The sequence below is a fragment of the Phymastichus coffea genome, unplaced genomic scaffold (assembly GCF_024137745.1).
Source record: "Phymastichus coffea isolate CEN01 unplaced genomic scaffold, Cenicafe_Pcof_1.1 PCOF00047, whole genome shotgun sequence".
Lineage (NCBI taxonomy): Eukaryota > Metazoa > Arthropoda > Insecta > Hymenoptera > Eulophidae > Phymastichus > Phymastichus coffea.
In genome coordinates, this window is record NW_026706858.1 from 1,166,642 (window position 1) to 1,189,002 (window position 22,361).

Below are 22,361 nucleotides of genomic sequence, written 5' to 3' on the forward strand. Positions count from 1 at the left end.
TGGCAGAAATTGCGTTTCGTTGTAAACGAGTTACCGCTCGAGTAGATTTCCACACGCGTGCGTATACTTTTAGAAGGCAGTATTTTCGAGCACGCATTGCCCTCGAATCATTCATTCGAGCCGCCGCCGTTGACGGTGTGAACGAATAAATCGCGCACAGCAACGAGAGCTACATCAGCCAGATAAATCTCGGCTCGCATTGTTCTCGTTAATTATCTCACGGCGATCCGTACTGGATATGATGAACGGCACCGGCGCGAAATATCCTGGTGGTCTTTCACGCGCTCAAAGTTTATCGGGCTGATCTCTTCTGTCGTTCTCTTTCCTTGTCGCTCGAATCCTTGTGCAACAGACGTGAGGCCAAGTCTATCCCCGAGCTCTTGAGACGGAATATCTCACTCTTGAGCTTCTTCCAAGTTCGACGAGCGCGTCGAACGTGTCTTGCGACCTCGCTGAATCCAGTTCTAGTGCGGGACTGAGCTTTTGTCCGCGGACAATGCTCGCCGCTCCGATCTTAGCCTGATCTTGTCCATGTTCCTTATTGCTGCTCGTTGAATCCTGTTGACATATTGCTGGAGGATGACGGGCAGCACTGCTTTGCCTGGAGTACCCGAAAGCTTCACAAAAATCACGTATTCACTCAGCTTCATCAAATACCGACAATTTTTTATATTGAAAAACACAAAACTTTTTTTTTGTTAACGACTATAAACTTATAACTTACTTCACTTTAAAGATGTTTCTTGCTCAAATTAAGAAATTCAAAACAGTATTCCAAATTATCAAATACAATAAATGTATTTGTATCTCAGCCAATTACCAGATTACGTTTATACTAATTTTACAATATCGATTAATGAACCCGTGACTCAGTTGATATAAATTTAACCTTCGCGAGCGTTGTTGTCTCTTTTTATTACATAAAATAAACGTAATAATTTATGGCCTTGTCTAAGTGTTCGTAATGTCATTTTGCTCGAAAATCAAATGCCAATCTCGTTTAAAGAATATTGAACGTAATACAAAATTGAATGAAAAATTATTCAGACCAATTAATAATTGAAATTGAACTAATTTATTTAAACATGTTTTGTAGGCTTGATAGGTGACTATTTTATATTTCAATATCAATATTGATTGCCAAATAAATATTTAAAGAAACGCGTTTAAATTATTTATCACGACGGCAAAGATAAATACGAATCTTAAAAGTGCAAGTGTTCTAAAAAAGCATAAGTTTGTTCGACGGTATGCGTGAACTTCTCAAGATTCTGGCGCTTTTTCTAGTCCACAGTACGAACTTGGTGGTTTCGTCGGCAGATGTAGCGACCAGTCAGCTAGACTACGAGATGGCAGTCGGCAGGGATCTACGCGTAGATCTACGGAATCAGTGGAGAACTGCCGACTGTGTCGAACGTACGCTTGCCAAGTGCCGGGCCGACTCGCTTGATACCCCCTCCCTTACCGCTCGCGAGCTCGTTTACTCCATGCCGGCAAGGAAGTTTCTGCTCCGATTTACGATCGAATCGCGTGTTGACCAGCACTCTCAGCAGCTCGAAAGCGGCGTAACAGCAAAAGCCAGGTTTTCCCAAGCCAGTCTCCTCGACAGTTGAGATTCGCGCAAAAGATGAAACGTGTGTGAGTGTATCCCGCGGGTTGTCGCCGTGCGTAACGTTTGTGCGCTGCCTGTGATCCCGACTCGGAGGTATCCATCCCACCCACACAGTCGCGCGCCGATCACACAGTCGAGCGCAATTGCGCGCACACACGTACAGTCGCAGTCGCGCGCCTCTTTCTCCTCTCTTTATTGCGTGGGGAGCGAGTGAGTGGCGGCCAAGGTACACGACGACGCGCATAGTAGTGTGCCGCACGTCGAGCAGTCCGATACGTCTGCGCCGCTCTTTCTATCGTTCTCCCTCTCGCTCTCTCTCTCTCTCTCTCTTTCTCTTCGAGGAGTGTTGCTCTCCGAGTTAGTCGCTTCCTCGTGCTGTGCAGTCCCCGCGCGAGTGTGTAATCTGTGCACGATCGTCAGTCGTGAGAGCGCCAAATCACGACGGCGTAACCGGACATTCCGGCGACCGGGGAGAGAAGCAAGTTGCAGCAGCAGCGTGGACGGTGTTTCGGAGCGGCGGAGCAGAGTCGGAGCTGCAGCAGCAGCAGTGGAGAGTAAGTATCTGCCGCGTCGTCGCCGTCGGCCATTGTGCTCTCGGTCTCCTGCCAACGGCGCCGCAACTCTCTCTCTCTCTCTCTCTCTCTCACTCTCTCGCTCGCTCGCTCGCACGCTCTTCGTGTGTCCCGTCTGTCTGTCTGTCCAACTGTGTGTGCGTGAACACGTCCTCTGCTCTCGGAAGGAAGGAGAGAGCGAGCGTACACGATACTCTCTCTTTCTCTCGCTCTCGCGCAGGGACTCGTGTATGTTAGGTATAATCAGCATTTACGCCCACTCCAGCGGATAACAGCAGCGACGGCGGAACAACCTTTTGTACATATAAATAATCGATCACGTGTACGGAACTATCTACTCGGGGCTTTAATGATCAGGTGGTGGCGGCGGCAGTGGTCGGCTAGCGACGCGGAATTCCTTGACAGCGGCGTGGCGGAGGAGAGGCGCTGAAATTTCACCGCAGGGGGGAATTGACCCCCGACGAGAGCGAGCGAGCGAGCGAGAGAGCTTCCGGGAAGTGCAATTGCGAGGGGTCCTAGTGCTACAGCAGCGGCTCTCCTGCGGTAATTAATTGATTGGCCAACGGTCCTCTGCTCGAGGAGAGATTCCGCCGACAGCATCTTCGTGGCTGCAATTCTCGCCCCGCTGCTTTGATTCAAAGGTCGTTCGATCGGGGGCTAGGGGACGCTGCCACCAGCAGCGCCCGTTGTCGCGTCTCGTGGACCGATGTTCGGAGACGCGATGTTTCCCATTCAAATGTTTTGCTGCTGGAGCCGTAGGGGGAGAGGAGCGCGAGCGATCCGCGTACGCGAGTTATTGTTGGCGCGCACTGACTCATCGATTTTCCCGAAAAAGGGGACTCCATTAACGATCCTAACTATGTTTGGGAAAGCGTCGGAATTCTTGTATGGCCGCGCCGATGTGTACTCGATTAGCCGTCGGCGCACACGTAGCGCTCGTTTGGTCTAGCGAACACGTGCGGCCTGCAAAAACGAAAGAAAATCAAAAAGTAGCGCCCGCGCGAGCGAGAGAGCGCGGAAAAGCCCGGCGAAAGGGTTTATTGCCTGGCTCTAATATTTGCCTTTTGCTCGCACCAACTAAAAGCTTTTTGATCTCGCGGGTTTTCGGCTGCGAGTTCGGATTTCAAAGTGGTGCATGCACTCTTTGCCAAGTGAAACTTCACTTGTGAAGCCGCGGGCGCGCTAATGGCTTTCCCCGAGGATTCCGAATTCTTCGAGCTGCAAACTTATGAGTGGGCTCTCCTCTTGTCATCTAACTTTTGGATCGATTTACATCGTGCCGTGCGATTCCGTCTTTCAAGCTGTCGAGCAAGAGCAAACTTTTGCCACTTTGCTCACGGTCGCGGACAATCCGAGCGTTGACTTTGACACGTCGGCTCGATTGATATTGAAATCTCGCTCGTTCGCCGCCGCGAACGAGATACGACCCCGGATAAATTCGCCGCTAACTGTACCGACTCATGTGCAAGCGCGTCGATCGCAGCCGACTCTTTTATTCGTTTTTCCGCGCACAGACGCGACGACGCGAGTCGTTAATTTATATATATAATGCGCCATCTATTACCAGCGCACAAAGGAGAAGAAGAGGGTACGTTGTTCGCGACAAACTGCGAAGAGCCCGATAAAGCGTAATTGCAGCTTTGTGCCTTTTTCTGCGCGTGAAAGCCAAACGCCAGACCTTTTTTTTAACAAACCGGGAACAAAGGCAACGCTCATGAAAACTTGACGAGGAGCCGAGAGCACGAGCGAACTTTTATAATTACTGGCCGCGCCGAATCAATAGTGTAAATATCGAATTGACGGTACGACGTTCCTCCTTGCGGTCGTCTGGCCAAGTCAGTAGACTGAAGCTCACCGCGCATCGCATCTCTCCGCACGGAGCTTCGAGCCTCGCTCGCAAGTGCAAAGTAGGCGCTCGTTTTTTGACGAAAAAGTTGTCGCTTTCGGGACGCCGCCAGCTGACATTCCAGACAACTCGTTGCAGCAGCAGCAGCTCGTTAGCGATGCGCACTGTCGCACATGGCTTTGATAATCGTCGTCTGCTGCACACACGCGCGCTCGTGTTGTAATGGGCTATTAGCCTTGCGAAATATAACGATCCTTCCGAGTATAGTTTTTCGCGAACATGTTGCGTCAGCAGCACCAACTGCGGAACAATACTCATTACACAGAAGCAGCCGGGCCCGGTACGTCGAAAGCTCAGTCGAGCGACGACAATTAACTTTCACTCTCTCTCTCTCTCTCTCTCTCTCTACACTCATCGCCCCGTAAAAATTTAACGAGATCCGCAAATCGAAGTTTACATTGTCTTATTCGAGCGCTTTTGCTGCAAGCCATTCTTTCTGTCCTTTCGCGAGCTAATTGACTCGCCAGCTCTATGAGCTTCGGTCAATAAAGTCGCGCGCGCGTTTCTACACGACCAGTTTTTCGCCAGATATAAAATCCAGTCTCACCGCCTCCCCCCGCCCGAAATCTCGCTGGTTCGACAAGGCATACGCGCGCGGACATACCACAGGCTATATTTAGGTGTACGTTAGAAAGGCTCAAAGGAATATACATCACCCTCGTCAGCGGACAAAAAACAAATCCTGCTCAACCGGCAAAAATATCCAATGAGACGTTTTTCTGCTGTTTCTTCATCCTTTTTTCCTTGACGCGGCGCTCGCGCGGACGAAAGAGAAAAAGGACGAAATTCGGCATAAAGCGATTACGCTCTTGCCGAAGCGCGAAGAAAGGAACCGAAGGGCTCTCTCTCTCTCTCTCTCTCTCTCTCTCTCTCTCTCTCTCTCTCTCTCTCTCTCTCTCTCTCTCTCTTTCTTTCTCTGCGTTATCTCCAAGCTCGCACCTGTCCCCGTAAACTGGTTTTCCAACATCAAATGCGCCAGCGCAAGAATCTCAATCTCTCTCTCTCTCTGCCCCTATAGCTTAGTGCTTCCTTATCTCCGCGGTTCTGCGGGCGACGCGCTGTTTTGCCTTCGTTAGCGCACTTCTCGCTGCTCCGCGACCAATGTTACGCGGAAGGTCCTCGATTCACGATGAAAACACTTTTCGCCTGATCTACAACCGGACCTCGCTCTCTCCTGTATTCGTCGGACCTCTCCTCACTCTTCTGATTTTCTCCACGCACACTGATTTTCCAACGTCCGCGCGTGACAATTCGCATAACCGATCCTCTCTCTCGCACTCGAAAACACTGATCAATCACTTCGCTCGACTAGGCATTCGATCGTTGGAATTAATGATAGCAGCCTTCCAATACGTACGATCCAAGTTGCGACGCGGCAAAAGCCAAGCAATCTGTAAAAGCGAGAACGTGGAATTTTGATGTTGTAGGTCAGGCAGCCGGAGCAGATCAAGCCAAGATGAATCGCCTGAGCAGGTCGTGCAAGTTCAGCTCGGCATCCGGCCACCGGAGGCCTTGAGCCGCCGCAAGAGATTAGGCAGCAGCATTGTGGTCTGAGCGTGCAGGCGGCGACAGCAGCACAGAAGAATAGCCGGCGTCCGCGAGGTAGCCGAGCCGAGCCGAACCGAGCCCAGCCCAGAGCGAAGCAAGCCGGAGAAGGAAGCGCAACGGCGAGGCAATAGTGCTCGGGGCCGTTTGGCAGATGGGAGAGGCTCTGGCCGGGCCAGCAGCGGCCGGCACCACTCACACTCGGCCGCGCAATCACCATCAAGCTGGAATTGATGGAGTTGGAGAACATCGTAGCCAATACCGTATACCTCAAAGCGAGAGAAGGTCAGACGCCGGCATCTCCTCGCCGTCATCCCAGCCCTACACACATCGCCCCTTTATCAAAGCTCCCTAGATCGCGCACCCCGATAAACCCCTGCTGCGGAGGAATCAGAGGCTGGAGATGCTTGCCTTACAGCGAGAACGGCAAGTTCTGCTCGGACTTGTATTCGCGAGTCGAGCCACGCCGATGAGCTTTCGTTTGCGCGCCGAAATGAATATTCAGCGCCAGCCGTGGCAGCGAGCTTCTCGACGACATTGCTGCTGCGAGGCATGGCCGCGCGCGGACGAGAAACGACGAGGGTCAGCCTGTGATTCGACGACGGCGGCCTTTGATCGAGTGCGCGAACTATTTGCCTCGGCGTGCGCGGCTAATGAGGCAATAAAGAAACGATGTTTGCACAACTGAGCTAATAACCTCTCTCACGATCATCAATGCGAATCGAGCGCTACGCGAATTTTTCAATCTTATCGCGCGGCTAATTGCTCGCGATAAGGTATTAATCGCGCGCCAATCCGTATCCGTCCGTATAGATGCCCTCCGTGATTTTTTATGCTCTCTCTTTCTCTCCATGGAAATGCGCTCGTTTGGCACTGTGCTGAGTAAATTAACAAAGAGCCAATCGATCTGTCGATTAATAATAGTCGAGAACAAAAGAATATTTGGATGGGAAAAATCGAGGCCAATTTGTCAATTAGCAAGCGGCGGGCGAACACGAGAAAGAGAGAGAGAGAGAGAGAGAGAGAACCATGTGCGAGCGCTACTCTCGTCGGTCTAATGGAATTCCGCAGAAAATCAAACAAATGCGCGCGAGCTGCGCACACGTATATATAGCCGCAAGTGCGCGGCTCGAGTACAGAATATTTCATGGCAGACCGTTACTTCTGGAACAGCCGTGTGTGCGTGTGCGTGTGTGTGTGTGTGTGCGCGCGCGTGTGGATATGTATCGACTTACTGGCGTAATGGACGACTCGACGAAAGTGAATTAATGACGATTTAATGACCTGGAAGCTCGGCGTATACACCCACCACTCTGCCAAATTGAATCCCCGGGGATTCGAGTGGACGGGCGCTTTTTTTCGGAATAGACCATCAGCGACTTCGCTGGAAAATTGCGTTATGGATAATTTGATACGTTCGGCAGTAGGGACGGCGGTCCCGAGATTTTTTCGCGGATAAACAAGACGAATTACCTGCGCGGCGTAATGGCGAGATGGGCAAAATTATTCGTCCATTAGGTAGATTGGAGCGACCGTGCGTTTGCTTCGACTTCGCTTGCTATTTTAATTGCTGCTTTTACCTTCGACAATTACGATCGACAAGCAAAATAGTCGTCACTTATGAAAATAATGCGCAAGTGCCGAGCAATTAATTTTTTTCTGTGTAATTGGATGAGCGCAGCGCGCGACATAAATACGAAATAGTCATTTCGTAATGAAAGAGTGATAATTATTTTGCCTAAAAAACCGAAGGCTGTCAATTGTTTTAGAGGGATCCGTCGACTAAAACCAACGCTCGGGATTTCTGCTCGGGATTTCTGCTCGGGATTTTTGCTTGGAATGAATTTCCATCTGCGAAGGTTCGTTTGCAAGGTAATGGTCAGGCATCATGTCACTTAGAATTAGCCGCTAATAGAAAAAACACTTGAGCGACGAAAATCAATTGCGTGTACTGTCGGGTTATAAATAGAAATTGGTGTGTTGTGCTCCAGTGTGGTCAAAGAAAGTCACACCTGCGGTAAACACACGTCTTACCAACCAATAAACTGTCGAACGCGAATACCCGATGAGAAAAAAAGAAATAATCGAGAAAGAACATTTATCCCGAAACAAACATTTCGCTCTCACGACACCGACTCTCATTGTCATCGTCGCCCATGTTTCTGCTGCACAAGTCGGAAAAGAGGCAATAACGAGCGACGTTCTATCTTAATTCGCGCCGATTGAAACTGGATTTCACGCGCAGGGGATAAAACTAAGATGGAGCGCACGTGGTGCGCTGGAAAAAACGAAACGCGGAAGTAACGTCGAGGGCAAAGAGAGTAACGCGTGCAAGGGGAAAATGGCCAAACAGGGACGTCCTTGGGACTCGAGCCGCGGCATAGGAGAACAAAATGAAATTTAATATAAATATTTCCTCGTTCGCACTGATGCTGCGACGCTCGACTCAAGCATATTGAAAATTACACACGATGCTTGTTCGGAGCCTCATTTACGCAGCTCGACAGTGCAAATCGACCTCCTCTTCCGGCAGGCAATGTCAACTTGGCAAACGTCATCGACGCGTGTGCTCGATCAGCAACATTGAGGAATTTCGTAAATTGTCGACGGATCATTCGAATTAGCGTGACATGGAAAAGTAAAGCTGCCCGCCGTCGACTTTTTTTCTAATTAAATTCTTTGGTATGTTTGAAGGGGAGGAAAAAACGCGTGGTTTGGCCGCAACGCCATTTCGAGGATGATAGAGAGGGCTGCAAAGAAATTCCATTAGTGAGCTCGGGATTTTAAACGCTCCGATGAAATTTCATTTGGAGCGAGCGGCTTTTCATTCGGCAGAAAGAAAAAAAAATTCGTCCCAATCGATCTAGATTGAAAGATATATATGTATAGCAATTGAAGCAATGAAATGTCAAAGAACCGCGACAATTAAATTGTCGCGCTTAGTAAGACCAAAAGAAAGTGGATCGCGTCGTTCATTAAATTTCCCGAGCCGCGCTCGATGCACTCGCATCATTTTTCCTCAGCACTTGCTGCAGCAGCAGTAACTGAGCGAGGGAGAGAGAGAGAGAGAGAGAGAGAGAGAGGAAAGGCAATGCGACGTATTACGCAGCTCGTAATATCGCATGCCGACGAGTCGCGGCTCGAGCTACGCCGGGAGCATTATGCATTTTGCCGCGACGACGAGCACGTGCTGATTTTGATAAGTGACTACTGCCGCCGCCGACGACGACGATAACGACGTAGTCGCAATGACACTGTGTATTGATCGGGCGAGATCGATTGCGGTCAATTATTTTATGGTTGTGCCTATAGTCGCAGTCATCTTCTTCGTTACGATCTCGTTATTATTTGATTTTTACGGCTCGTCGATTTGCCCGCTGTTGTAAGGAGCTTGGCAATTGAGCATCCGCACTGGAATACAAAGTCGTTCCGGTTATGAGATCGAGCAGTTGTAAAACAGAGAGCGAAGCTTGTGTATTTGCATATTTATCGAGGTGAAAAAGTGAGCCTCGCAACACGAGTCAGCTCGCTTCGCCTGCGTAAATTCTGTGTTGGCATTGTCGAATCCACTGATTTGCATGACATTCGATTGCGCCAAGTATTATTTATCACGTGACGAGTGCTCGCGACTCGAATATCGAGCGTGATTGTAAAAAAAACACGTATAACGTTTGTACTGATTTTCATATCATTGACTTGCACCGATCCAATGAAAAAAAAAAAAAAAAATTCGCGAAACTAGAGAGTTACGTCCGAGAACGAGCGCGAGCGACGTTATCGCGTTGCCAAATTAACATTAATCATCGTCGTAAGGATTTAATTGGAGTGCCGTCCTCACGGAGCGCGAGATAAAACCGCGAACGGCGAAGGCAGCGCGCACGGTCGCGCGCGTGCTCACTGATGCGCCTGGCAACGAAGCGCTAAATGCGCCTGATCCCCGCTTCGGACGCCAAGATAATGATCTTCGGGAGGGAGGCTTGTTCTGCGTGCGCGCGCGCTCTCTCTCTCTCTCTCTCTCTCTCTCAGCGATAATGCGGAGAAAGAAATGAAACGTTCTTGTGATCGGCGATAATGAAAGCGCGCCGGCTAATTGCAGCGAGAATTTGTTGTTGTTGGCGTGACGCTTCGCGCGCGCTTATGCACGGACGTGGGAGAGAGATAAGCGAGGAAGAGAGAGAGAGTGTGAGCAGCAAGTTCGGTCGAATAGGCACGCGATGTACTGTAATTGGAATGACAATTATCGCCGCCGCGATTCTGTTCGCTCTTCCGTCGAGATTACGGCTCGCCGAACATCTGTACCCCGTCCCTCGCACTGCTCCTCCGCCCTCGTTTTTCAACCAACTCGGGGCGAGTGAATTGCGGCGTAACCGTTTTTATGTGTATGCTTGCAGGTGGTGGTGACAGCAACAAGGGCAAGAGTAAAAAATGGCGCAAGATTCTTCAGTTCCCGCACATATCACAGTGTATCGGACTCAAAGATAAGCTCGGTAAGTCAGTCAAGCTCGTTTGCTTTACTCACAGCGCCAGGTCGATTGTACGCACGGCTCTGTTTCTAAGCGCACGTAATTAGTCACGGCAATAGCGTGCACTTCTTTCCTTTGCTGAGAGGAATGGATAAGTCTCGAAGAAGGACCAACTTCCCCCTTTGATCAATCATCCTCGCGGTTACTTATCGTCGTCTTAAAGCCAAGTCAAACGGGGGTCACGAGTGATGACGCACGAGCTAGGATTGGGATGGGCAAATGGATGTCACTTTTGCTAGGATTCGCTGAGGACATGCACAAATCAATTTCCATCGATATAGGACGTGGACAAATTTTACCTTTAACGAACGCGGGCGCTATTTTATTCCAAATATACCAGCAATTCATCTAAAATCGGCAATTGCTTTTCCGTTAAATTATATAAAGTTGCGACGAAATGCATCTCCGCTTGCTCGTCTTATTGATTTTCGATTATCTCGGAGAAGAAACTTTGCAAGTTTTATGTTTTACCACAGTCAGCTGAGCTTGAAAATCTTAGCAAACTTCTGTGTGCTACCTTATAGATTGTAATCGAGTTAGCGTTCTGCAGTGCTCTTTTATTTTTTGCATCGAATAGGCGACAGCGGCGATAGAGTCACTCGATTTGCGTGCATAACATTATCGATTGCAACTGGCTATATTTGAAAGTCCCACGCTTGCAGTATTTCATTGAGTAGACGTCGACTGATAGAGTTGTATTTAGCGCAAAAATTAATATTTATTTCCATCGGCTTCACCAGCAATTTACTTTTTATTGACCATTCTAAATGATGTAGCTATGCGAGATAAGATAAGATTAGATTTATAGTGACGTATTATTTACGCGAATCTCGACAATGCCAGAGTAGCGCTATTGCTGGAAGCTGGGAGTTCGAAAGCAGTTTTTCTTTTATTTTTTCGAGAATTTAATTGAGTTAGCGCCGCGACTCGATCAACAATATCCGTGAAAAGGAGGTCAAGTGTATTGAATAACAATAAAAGTGCAGATTGTAAAGTTGCCGGAATCCAATTAGATTTTTAGCACTCTAGGGTGTACTGCAGAGTAGATACGTATTGTACTCGTCTGGCATTTGCGCCCATTTCCTATGAGCAAGCACGAGCGCGAGAGAGACGGAGAGAAGCTGCGCGAATGCGTCGGCAGTGGCGACGAGAGTAAATCTGTCAAAGCAAGGCTCGGGCGTTAATGCGAAAAACGTCGGCTGCAAACAAGTCGGCGACGTTGGCTGCGTGCGTCTTTTAGCTGCGCGAGCAATGGACGATGGCGTGTCGATCCGAACTTTGGCGAGGCTCGCAAATGGTGTACGCGCGAAGAAATGGATCAAGGCGAATAATGAAAATTGATCGAGAAAGGTTATCAGCTCGCGCCTTGAACTCGATTGATAAATAAAAAGAAAGAGGAACGAACGGGAGAGGAGGAGGTGGCGCATCCCTTTGAGGCTGCGAGCGCGGATGCGCTTGTCGCGACTGGATTACGAGTCTGTTGCCCATTATATCGATTGATTTCCGGGCGCGCGGCGGTGCCCGAGAGCATATCTGCGAGTGGCGCGCAGCATTGGTTTTATTCGGCCGATCGATCGCCCGCAGCCGAGATTATCTTCACGAATCGCTTGGTTCGCGAGCTCGCACGCTAGCGCGCCTTCTTCTCCTCACCGTCTCTCTCTCTCTCTCTCTCTCTCTCTCTCTCTCTCTCTCTCTCTCTCTCTCTCTCTCTCTCTCTCTCTCTCTCTCTCTCTCTCTCTCGGATCGATACGATTACGCGCGCGCGACCACGATCTATTTTCGAGTCGGGATCATTATAACGCTATAATTGGCAAACTATAGCGCCGCCACGGCAGCCTTCAATCGAGCCGCTCACATCGCGTTCGCTAATTCAAATGTCTATAATTAAATGGCAGATAAAGCGCGCGAGTTGCCCACCGAGAGACGAAAAATTCAATTTTCCGGGGGCGTAAGTAGGCCAGAGAAATAACGCCAGCTGTACCTGTAAGCTAATTGTTCGCGGAATAAGGCTTCCAGGGGACCAGCCCCCGCTGCCCTCCCTAGTTTCATTCACGCGATAAATAAATTTCAAGTTGGTCCGCTTAGAGAGAGAGAGAGAGAGAGAGAAAGAGAGAGAGAGAGAGAGAGAGAGAGAGACGCCGATGATTATAACTCGGCTGTGCTGGGAACTTTAGCCGTTAGGAGCGCGTGTAACGCGTTTTCTGAAACTCGACAAAACTTTCTCGCTGCCGCTGAACGACGCCACGACTGCAGGGGAATTCAATTGTAAGGTGTAGCTACGGGAATTTGCTTGACGGGCGCGAGCGTGCGAGGAAAAAAGCCGAGAAGAGCAGTGGCCTCGTCGTTTCGGCGCAGTTGGCTGAAACGTCGCTCGACCTAACGAGCTTTCGCGGGATTACAGGACCAACATAATGAGAGCCAGCGCTCTGCTCCGCTCGCGCGCATCGATCGCTGATAAGGGGATTAGCCCGCGCGCGGGAGATCGAGTCGCAAGTGCTTTTATGAGCGGACTTGGCTTTTATTCTCCGCCTTTCTCTCCCTCCGAGGGCGATTTCGCGCTTCGCAAAATTTCCAACGAGCGACGACGGCGTCGCGAAAACTCGACCGACCGAGCTTCTTTCTCAGAGTTCTTCCTTTGCTCCGAGACGAGACTATTTCAGCAGCTTCCACTGAAATACAGTTGATTTTCGCAGCCAATCTTCCAGCTCGCAAACGTAAAAAGCGCATCGTTACGTGAGCGTTAAGGCGAAAATTTATAGAAGCCGTTGCCTGCGTTGCGTCGCGTCCCAGTTGGCAGGGTAAACAAGAGGGCGTCAGAGAGAGCATCGCGATCGACCTGCTTGATATCTCACCGAGAATAGAAGCGTAAGGCTCGATCGGAATGCCACCCGATGACTGCGCGATTCGGGTGTTGCGTGTTACTTGTCTGCGTCATCCTGTTTGCTCAGAGACAATCTGCTATCGATGATCACTTCTGCTCGAATTATACCTTTTCCGATCAATTTATTTTCCTACTTTTTCTCTCTTTTTTGACAAGCTGTCGGTCTTTGGAATTATTTTGCGCAGGCAGGCTCGTTTATTGATTGTTTACTCAGCGACCTCGCATTGTTATCGACAAAAGCGAGGTCGCGCGCGCGCGCACGTATATATTCTTATCCAAGTTAAAAATCATATCTCCTGCCACGTAAGTCACACATGATAAGGGACAATTTGCAGTTGGAATCGGGAAAAAGAGTCGGAGCGAGACGAGCAGCACCAAGTTGGCTGTCTACTAGAGTTGTCGCAGGTCACGGATCAGATTTAGCGGAAAGGCTCGCGACGCAGTGACGTGGTGTAGGTAATTAGGCATCTGTCGCGCGCGCGATAATTAAAGCCATGCGGGTGCCTCGCAATACATGACTAACGAAATAAGTAGCGAGAGAATGACAACTGGTAACGACGTTAGTCAATACCCAAGGAGTTTAGTCGTTAGCCGGGTCGCTGGCTCGCAAGAGCAGCAATTAGCGTGTCTTCCGAAATACCGTGGGCCTCGGCTGCACTCGCCTCGGGAAGCAGCCTCTGAAGTGGTGTGTTTGCGCGCTGTTTCAGACATCCGATACGGCTATGTGGTCGACCAGCAGCCGATCGGCCGACTGCTGTTCAGGCAGTACTGCCAGGACAAGAAGCCGGCCTACCACCGTTACAATCTCTTCCTCGACGCCATCGAGAAGTACGAGGTGGAGATGGACGAGAACCGCACGGAGTTGGCCAAGCGTGTCTTCGACCAGTTCCTCAAGCACGACGACTCCGGCGTGGTTGACATACTCAACAACGCCCTTATCGCCCAGTGCGAGGAGAGGCTCGGCAGTGCCGGCAAGGAGATCTTCGCCGACGTCGCACAGATCGTCAAGAACTTTTTGGCCAGCGAGCCCTTTGCCTCATTCCTCACGTCTTTCTACTTCTACAGGTAACTACAGTGATCCGTCGAGAAACGGACGCCGCGCGACACCTGCTATTCGTAGCGATTTCGCCCGTACCAACTTGGCTTATCGATGATAAGTACTTCGCGGAGCTGCAAGTTTTTATAACTGCGCCAATTTTTAGTGGCGTCGAATGCTTGGTCTATTGAAAAGATTGAAAAGCGGAATCGGGGGGACAAAATAGCAAAGTTTTATATAGGAATCCTTTCTCGCTCCTTGAACCTTTGCCTACGTAACTAAATGTTGTTTCGAGGGAAATGTAGGTACATATATATCCATGCAAGTTTCTACGCGTAGAGCTCACGTCATTCTTTTGATTGTTATTAATCTCATTTCGCAGTGTTGCGTAAACTCGGCGGCATTGGTACAGAACAGCACTGCGCGGGGGAAAAGACGTCTTGGCGTGTGAAAGGATAAAAAGTGGCATTTGAACAAACACGAGGAAAAAGTAATTTCATGCTCTTCGGAGCGCGCGAGAAACGACATTCATTAAAGCAACTTTATTAAAAGGTCGGAGGGGCACGAGCAAAGGAACGCTAACCGGCTTGCGTGCTTTCGGTTGGCAGGTATTTGCAGTGGAAGTGGTTGGAGGCGCAGCCAATAACGTACAAGACATTCCGCATGTACCGAGTGCTGGGTAAGGGCGGCTTCGGCGAAGTGTGCGCCTGTCAAGTGCGCGCCACCGGCAAGATGTACGCCTGCAAGAAGCTGGAGAAGAAGCGGATAAAAAAGCGCAAGGGCGAGGCAATGGTGCTGGTCGAAAAGAGCATCCTGCAGAAGATCAACTCGAAATTCGTGGTCTCGTTGGCCTACGCTTACGAGACCAAGGATGCGCTGTGCCTCGTGCTGACTATCATGAACGGCGGCGACCTCAAGTTCCACATCTATAACATGGGCGGCGAGCCTGGCTTCGACATCAACAGGGCGAGGTGAGCAACGGATATGCGTTCAAAGTTTGCCTCGCGCCATTGTGCGCCCATCCTCGGCAGAAGGGGCATCGCGCTCTCGCTGCTGCTTTATTGCTGCCCGCGAGCTTGGAATTTGATTATAAGTTTGACAAACTGTAATAATGCCATCGTAAACCGCCCGTGCAATATTCATTCACGCGCTACTCTATGGACTAGATTTTCAATTTGCATTGAAAGTATGCTTCTGAATATTAATTAGCCTCCTTTTTCTCGCTGCTGCTACTGCTGCTTCTTATTGCGCTCGCTTTTTCACCTGGCGCACTAGCAGTTTTCAGACTCTGCGATTTTCAAATTGCCGCGCCGCCTTCATTCATCTGATCACTCGTTTCCTACATTTCGCGCATTCTCTTTCACCTCGACGATAAACTTGCGAATAACTGTCAAAGTACATAGCCAAACGCCAATATAACAACCGACGTCGTTAAGTGATTAGTAGCTAAATTTTTTAGTTTCAAGGACTCTCCGATTAGACACTCGTTATCATTGCCGCGATGACACGTTCGCGCTGAAATGTTTTCGGAATAATTACCGCACTCCGTCATTTCTTGCGCGAGTGTGAATAATAAAGTTTTGGTGAGCAGGTTTCTCGACCTCGACGGTTTTCCATGATTCTGTCGCATCTCGTTGCCAGCTAAGCGCAGCCTAGACCTCGATGGGCGCCGCCAAGATTTTTTGCGCTTACTTTGAGCGCTTTCTTTTTAATATTTCCCAGGCTTCAATTGAATGAGATTAGCCAAGAGGAAGAGCTAAAGAAAGCGCGTCTCGCGCGCGTTTTCGCTGCTTTCGCTAAGCTAACTGTTATTTTTTGGCGCAGGTTTTACGCGGCAGAGGTTGCCTGCGGACTGGAGCACCTGCACCAACAAGGCATAGTGTACCGAGACTGCAAGCCAGAGAACATACTTCTGGACGACCACGGCCACGTGCGTATCTCGGATCTGGGTCTGGCCGTGGAAATCACCGAGGGGGACATGGTCAGAGGTCGAGTCGGCACGGTGGGCTACATGGCGCCGGAGGTGATCGACAACGAGAAGTACACTTTTTCGCCCGACTGGTTTAGCTTCGGCTGTCTCATCTACGAGATGATCGAGGGCCAGGCACCTTTCCGCGCACGTAAGGAAAAGGTGAAGCGAGAGGAGGTCGACCGACGAGTCAAAGAGGACCAAGAAAAGTACTCGCACAAGTTCAGCGACGACGCCAAGAGTCTCTGCCAGCAGCTGCTGAAGAAGAACCCGAAGAACCGACTAGGCTGCAAGTGCGGCAGGCACGGCGCAAAGGAGGTGAAGATGCATCAGTTCTTCCAGTGTTTGAACTGGAAGAGGGTGGAGGCAGGCATGTGGGAGCCACCCTTCATTCCCGACGTGAGTACTGTTTGCACTTGCCGGGCTGCGTGCACGCTCGCCATTCAATTTGCTTTTATCTTGCTTCGGACGAGCGGCGTTTGTAACTTTTTTCATTTGTCGCGCTCGCATGCGCAGCCCCACGCGGTCTACGCCAAGGACGTGCTGGATATCGAGCAATTTTCCACAGTGAAGGGCGTCAATTTGGACGCGCAGGACGACACGTTTTACAGCAAATTCAATACAGGAAGCGTGTCCATACCATGGCAGACCGAGGTAAGCGAAGTAACGTATTAGGAATCGGAAATATTTCTAGCTATCGTCCCGACGTTTTTCCAGTTTTTCTCGTACTTCTATTATCAATTTCTGCTGCTACGTCAATTGCTGCTGACTTTATCAATCATATGACAGTCTTCGAATTTCCAATATCAAAGTAGCTTACGCACGAGTGCTACTTTCAAATTTGTTGATTTGGCAAACTGACGTCCAACGAGTGCCTCGACATCGGCAGTTCGAAAATAATTTTTCCTTTCTCGCCGATTAATTTTGTCGAACAACCTGCGTACATATCCTTTTCGTGCCACAAAGCGCCTTATCACGCAAATATTGCGGACGAACGCGATAACAAAAAGCGAAGAGAAAGCCTTTTCAATTGCAATCCGTACCAACAGTCGCTCACCCAGCCAAGAGCGCGAGATGACATGCGTTGCCATTTTCGTTTTTTTGCCGGTTGTGTTTCAGATGATAGAGACCGAGTGCTTCAAGGAGCTCAACGTGTTCGGCCCGAACAATACGCCCACCCCAGATCTGCTGATAAACCATCCGCCGCCCAACAATGAGAACCGAGGCTGCTTTCCCTTCCGCAGAAAGGTACCCGTTTTTAATGAAAAACTCGTCGTCGCGCACCAACACATCGTTCACAATCTCCTGCGAGTTATAAGCTCCGACGGGCGTGCATTGTTGAGAGCACACTTTTCAGATTCTTTAATATCCGAGCCACTGCTTCTGCTGCGTAATCGCGAAAAATTCGCTTTGTGTGTTTTCGCGGTATCCGCCATTTCCGCGGCTCGCGCGCTACATGTTCTGTTTCAAACTCTCTGCTCGCTAGTGTTGGCACCAACGTTCAGGTGTGAATTCCCACGTGATCGTTCAATTGGTAAGCAAACGCACGGCCGCTGCTCCAATTCAAATAACTTGGAAATGTTCCGATATCGTGAACAATTTAATCGTTGCAATATTTATACATAGTTGCGTATTCCAAAATGAAATAGTTTTGTACGTGACTGCACTGCCGTGTGTTGCGAATCTCGAGGGACTCGGGTGAAACTTGGGATAACTAAAGTTTTTGAATTACCTGTATTATCATGCCCGTATTTAGCTACACGGAAATTCCTAATTGCGACAGTTCGAATTAGCAAAATGAGTAAATTAGCAAAGTTCGTTTATTTCCCTGAACTTGCAAATGCAGTATAATACGAAGCTGTTTTCTTCTCGTTCCACGAGAGCCTCGCGAATTAAACGTTCTGGATTGGTGTTTCGCTTCTCGAGCCCGTGATTAGACAATAAAGTCGATTAAGTGCAGGAGTGTCGAAGAAAATCAACGAAAAATGTGTCGAATGTTGCAGAAGAAGCAGAGCGCGCGAACCCGTGAGATTCCGCTATCAGAGTGCCATTTGCTAGAACTATCACAAAGCCAAAGCTCGGAGATGCCGCTCAGCTGATCCAGGATGAACTCGGCCAACAACGGCAACGCAGTGATGACGGCGACGACTGCGACGATAACGGAGGAGTCGTCAGCGCCTCCAAGGCAGCTCTGCTGCGGCAATCTACGCCGCCACCTCGCCTGGAACTCGGACAAGCCCGACGACGCCTGATTGCTTCCGTAGTCACTCGACAACGGGCCAATGTGTCTCGTGATTACTGGAACGAGCTGAGCTCTCAACCGCAAACAGATAGGCCGAGAGAGAGATTGACACAGAGCGAGAGAGTGGAGGGGAAATTCCTTTTTTATTTTGCCTGTATTCTCTTTTTATTCATGCTAACGACACTTGTTGTTTTTTTTTTGTTTTTTAATACTGAGAACGAAGAATCAAAGATTGGAGCACAAATAGTCAAGTTATATACAAGCTTTGGATATTCGTGTGCGCGCGCGTTGTATATCCTTCTCGATGCCCCAGGTGACATTTTTGCATTTTTTTTCCTAAATTTTGCGTAAAAACATTTTAAAGATAAATATTATTGTTCGTGCGATCTGACGCGACATTGTTATCCCAAGTAAAACAGGGCTAAACAATTTAGAACAAATTACGTCTTAAGCGGGAGAAGTTGGTTTAGTCTAAATAAAAAAAAAGCGTTCTTGTTACGATAAACCAAGATCCTCGGGGATTGGAATAATAAATACTTACTTACTGTCGAGGCATTGTGAGCGCGACATTAATTAAGGTCGAGAATGTACCTCTTGATACAAAAATATCGTTGTCGTCGCTGTTCTTTTTTTAAATATACATTATTCGAAAAATTCCCATTTTATATACGTATATGCATACATATATGCGATGTATAGGACATGCACGAATAATTTTGCAAAATTTTGAGTGCAATACTATATTAACAGTTTATACTTCATAAGCTAAGAACAAAAATAATGAGATTATTTTATGTAACGTATTTTTATCGATATTTTACCACTATATAATGAACTACATCATATTACCACGGTAAATTGATAAACTTTGTTTAAATTGTGTCCTCAAGTGACCGTAAAGTCATTTCATTGAAGAAAGAAAGCACGATAATTAGTCGAAAATTAGTGAACAAAGGCGATGTCAGCTGTGCAGGGTGCCTGTCGTTTATCCCACAACTGAAATTAGTTTTATCAGTGTGTAACGCGGACTACGTGTACGGTACATCTCTTAATACAAAGCAAATTTCTTCATTTTCGTAATGTTTTATTCGAGGTCGCTACGTATTTCGCTAGACTAGCTCATTTCGTAATGCTATTTTTGCCGAATACGTACCTATCTACGTCTCTCAGTAGTCATTTTTTATAAGATACGATCTTTTTTGTGATGACGCGAGAAAAGCTCAAAAGGATAATTTCGTTTACACTCGGATACTCGCGTCTAAAACTTTTCTAAATATATATTCAAAATTTACAAGTACATAAGTAGTGAACAAAAAACAATTTGTCAAAATTGCACCCGTCCGTTAGGAAATACAGAAACCTCGCGTTTTTTTCGCGGCTCATGCAATTTATCGTGAAATATAACAGAGATCACTTACAAGCGGACGAGACAAAAATTCTGGGAGCGCACGTTTTCTTACTTCGGCTCATGGCACAAGTTAAACGAAAAAAAATAACAATGTTTACGTATAAGCAACTGCAATTATAGTAACTTAATGAACAAAAAAAAATTACCACACTAAGAAAACAAGAAAAAGAGATGAAAGAATGAAGGGATTTGGCGACTGGCGTTTAAAATGAAAAATTACTCCTCGTTCTCGTTTGATTTTATATAAATATATATCTTATAGATTTGTACGCCTTGTACAAGATAAAAATGTGTGTTCATCCTACTTGTATAACCGTGTAATAAGCTGATTTCAATATTCGTTAATGTGTCGCGAAGATGGTCGAGCACCGTTGAGAGGTTTTTACTCGTGAACTTCCTGCTTTCGTATGGTTTACATTTTATTTTTATTCTCCTCGGGAGTGATAATGGAAGTGTTACACAAGGTTAATACATTCTTTTTCTAGAAGCTATGGTAACTGATAAAAGTCAATGCTGCAAGAACGTACAAAAGAATATCGAATTATTCATATTTTTTGAAAATGCAATTTGATATATTTCAATTGAGTATGTGTTCATAAATAAGTGTTGTACGCTATGTAAATTAATCTTTCCCGCACAGACAAACATAAAAGTATGTATTTTTCATGAAATCTTAACAAAAACAAAAAAAACACGTAATTTTAAATTGATATGATCGAAAATCCATGATACTGCCTGGATACACTCATTAGCAGTAAAAATAATTCATTTGATTTATATCAATTCGTGGCAGTTCTTTGTGATAATTAAATTGAACAGCTAGAATATTTAGCGATTGAGAAAAAAAGTACAGAAGTTGATGTGTTGAACAATGTTTATAAAGCGCAAATCTAAACCATATGTAATATTAAACGTACGTATGTTCTCCTCATTTATAACAACCTCATCGTCAACAACAGAAAGCTGCGACAATCCCAGGAAGCTATCATATTCCAGTACCTCTTGTAATGTAGTCTTGTTGTGCAAATATGCGCCTGGTATAGCCACTGTAAATTATCATAATCACAGTTTTGAGCGAGAGGAGGAGTGCGAAAGAGCAAGAGCGATAAACTGATCTTTGTACACAAAAGCCTGTTCTTCCAAAAGTGAAAAAAAGCGCTGCGTATGCAAGTCAGTGAGAGAGTGAGAAAGAGAGAGAGAGAGAGAGAGAGAGAGAAAGAGAGAGAGAGGGAGAGAGAAAATGAATGAGCAACGAGCTCTCCGACAACTTATCGAATCTCATTAAAAGAATCTACGTAAACGACTGGACAATTTTTCTCCGTTTATTAGTGTAAATCAACAGGTGCGTAACTTGCAAATACGTAAAGCGCATGCGAACATGTTATTTTTTCTACGCTCGTCGTCTTCAATTGAATTCAACCTTCGTTTTTTTCCAACGTCAAAGTATGAACTTCGTAAAGTTTCTTCGCCAACTCGTTAATATGTCACGCAAAGTAAAAAAAAGGAGAAAAAAAGAGAAGCTTAATGTTCACATTATCGTAAAGCTGTCTTGCTTTCACATCAACTGTATAAGTGAGTGTTTAAGCCCTTACTGATTAATAAATTTGCTTTCTACTTGGACAACGCCGTCAACAATATCGGTTGCTGCTGAACTTTTATCGCAATTGATTTTTTTTATAATTTGTTAAGAAATATTTGTATAGATGTAACGGAACCGTCGATAAATATTTGTTTTTTTACTAATTTTAGTTTAAAAATCTCTTTTTACGATCGAAAGTACACGTGTTTAGTGGACTGATGATGAGTTGTCGAAAGTGCACGGATACTTATTCTTACAAATAAGCTTCCGAGACGACGTAATCGTTACAACGGCACATCTAAGTACTTTACAAACGACATTCCTTAGTGTATTAATAGTATTGAATGTTCTGCAACGTCATGTTATCTTTGATGTAATTTCTATTCCTGACAAGCAAGCCTAAGGAATTTTATAATTATTGAGAAGAAAAATATGTTTTGTAGTATTTAGTTTTTATATCTTTGAATAGTGATGTTTCATCAGTCAATTGAAATTATTGTTTTGAAATTCATCTCTTTATTTTACGTTTTGATGTTGATTTTATGGAATTCAATATCGAATAATATGTAAAAAAGAATACCTCATTACTTTGAAAGTATTTAGACGTGTCGAAATTTTCGCAAAGGGCTCAATTTGTACCATTCCACCAAAATGTCTGTTGCGTTTTAAATGCCAATGTGTGATTGTGAAAAAATGTTATGGTAAACTTTAACGATATTTATTTTCCCATTTGTTTAACTTTAAATCAACAGAGTGACAACAAAAATGCAAAAAGCGAACGTGAGAAAGATTGTGTGCGGGTGGTGCATAGTATTATAGTTGATGACGTGTGATTTTAATAAAAAATGAACATGAAATTGCTTAAAACATAAATAAATGATTGAAAATTCCTCGACTTGAAAATAATTTAAAATCCTTATAAAATATTGAAACTCGATCAACACTGAAACTCGAATGACGGTAAAAAATCGATATGGAAGAGCATGTGAAATAAATGAAGCTGCATGAAATGCAATGTGTATGAGTATTCAATTAAAAACTTTTCATATAGACTTCATAATATATTTGTAGATTATATATATTTGTAC

At 46.7% G+C, this 22,361-nt stretch overlaps 1 protein-coding gene across 1 annotated transcript; it reads left to right on the top strand.

Moving 5' to 3' along the window:
• Positions 1–1,483: 1,483 nt before the first annotated feature.
• LOC131665141 (G protein-coupled receptor kinase 2) lies at positions 1,484–22,163 on the top strand. The gene is made up of 9 exons (XM_058936799.1): positions 1,484–2,166; positions 5,518–5,920; positions 10,027–10,122; positions 13,747–14,104; positions 14,684–15,046; positions 15,900–16,443; positions 16,561–16,698; positions 17,164–17,292; positions 18,048–22,163. Exons 2-9 carry the CDS (start codon positions 5,869–5,871, stop codon positions 18,141–18,143), a joined length of 1,776 nt encoding a protein of 591 aa, XP_058792782.1. The 5' UTR covers positions 1,484–2,166; positions 5,518–5,868; the 3' UTR covers positions 18,144–22,163.
• Positions 22,164–22,361: the final 198 nt, after the last annotated feature.

Bases quoted from the DNA above. Each gene is read 5' to 3' on its own strand.
- LOC131665141 (XM_058936799.1), top strand. From the start codon at position 5,869: ATGGAGTTGGAGAACATCGTAGCCAATACCGTATACCTCAAAGCGAGA. The intron at 15,047-15,899 runs GTGAGCAACGGA...TTTTTGGCGCAG, and splicing joins TTCGACATCAACAGGGCGAG to GTTTTACGCGGCAGAGGTTG. The intron at 16,444-16,560 runs GTGAGTACTGTT...TCGCATGCGCAG, and splicing joins AGCCACCCTTCATTCCCGAC to CCCCACGCGGTCTACGCCAA.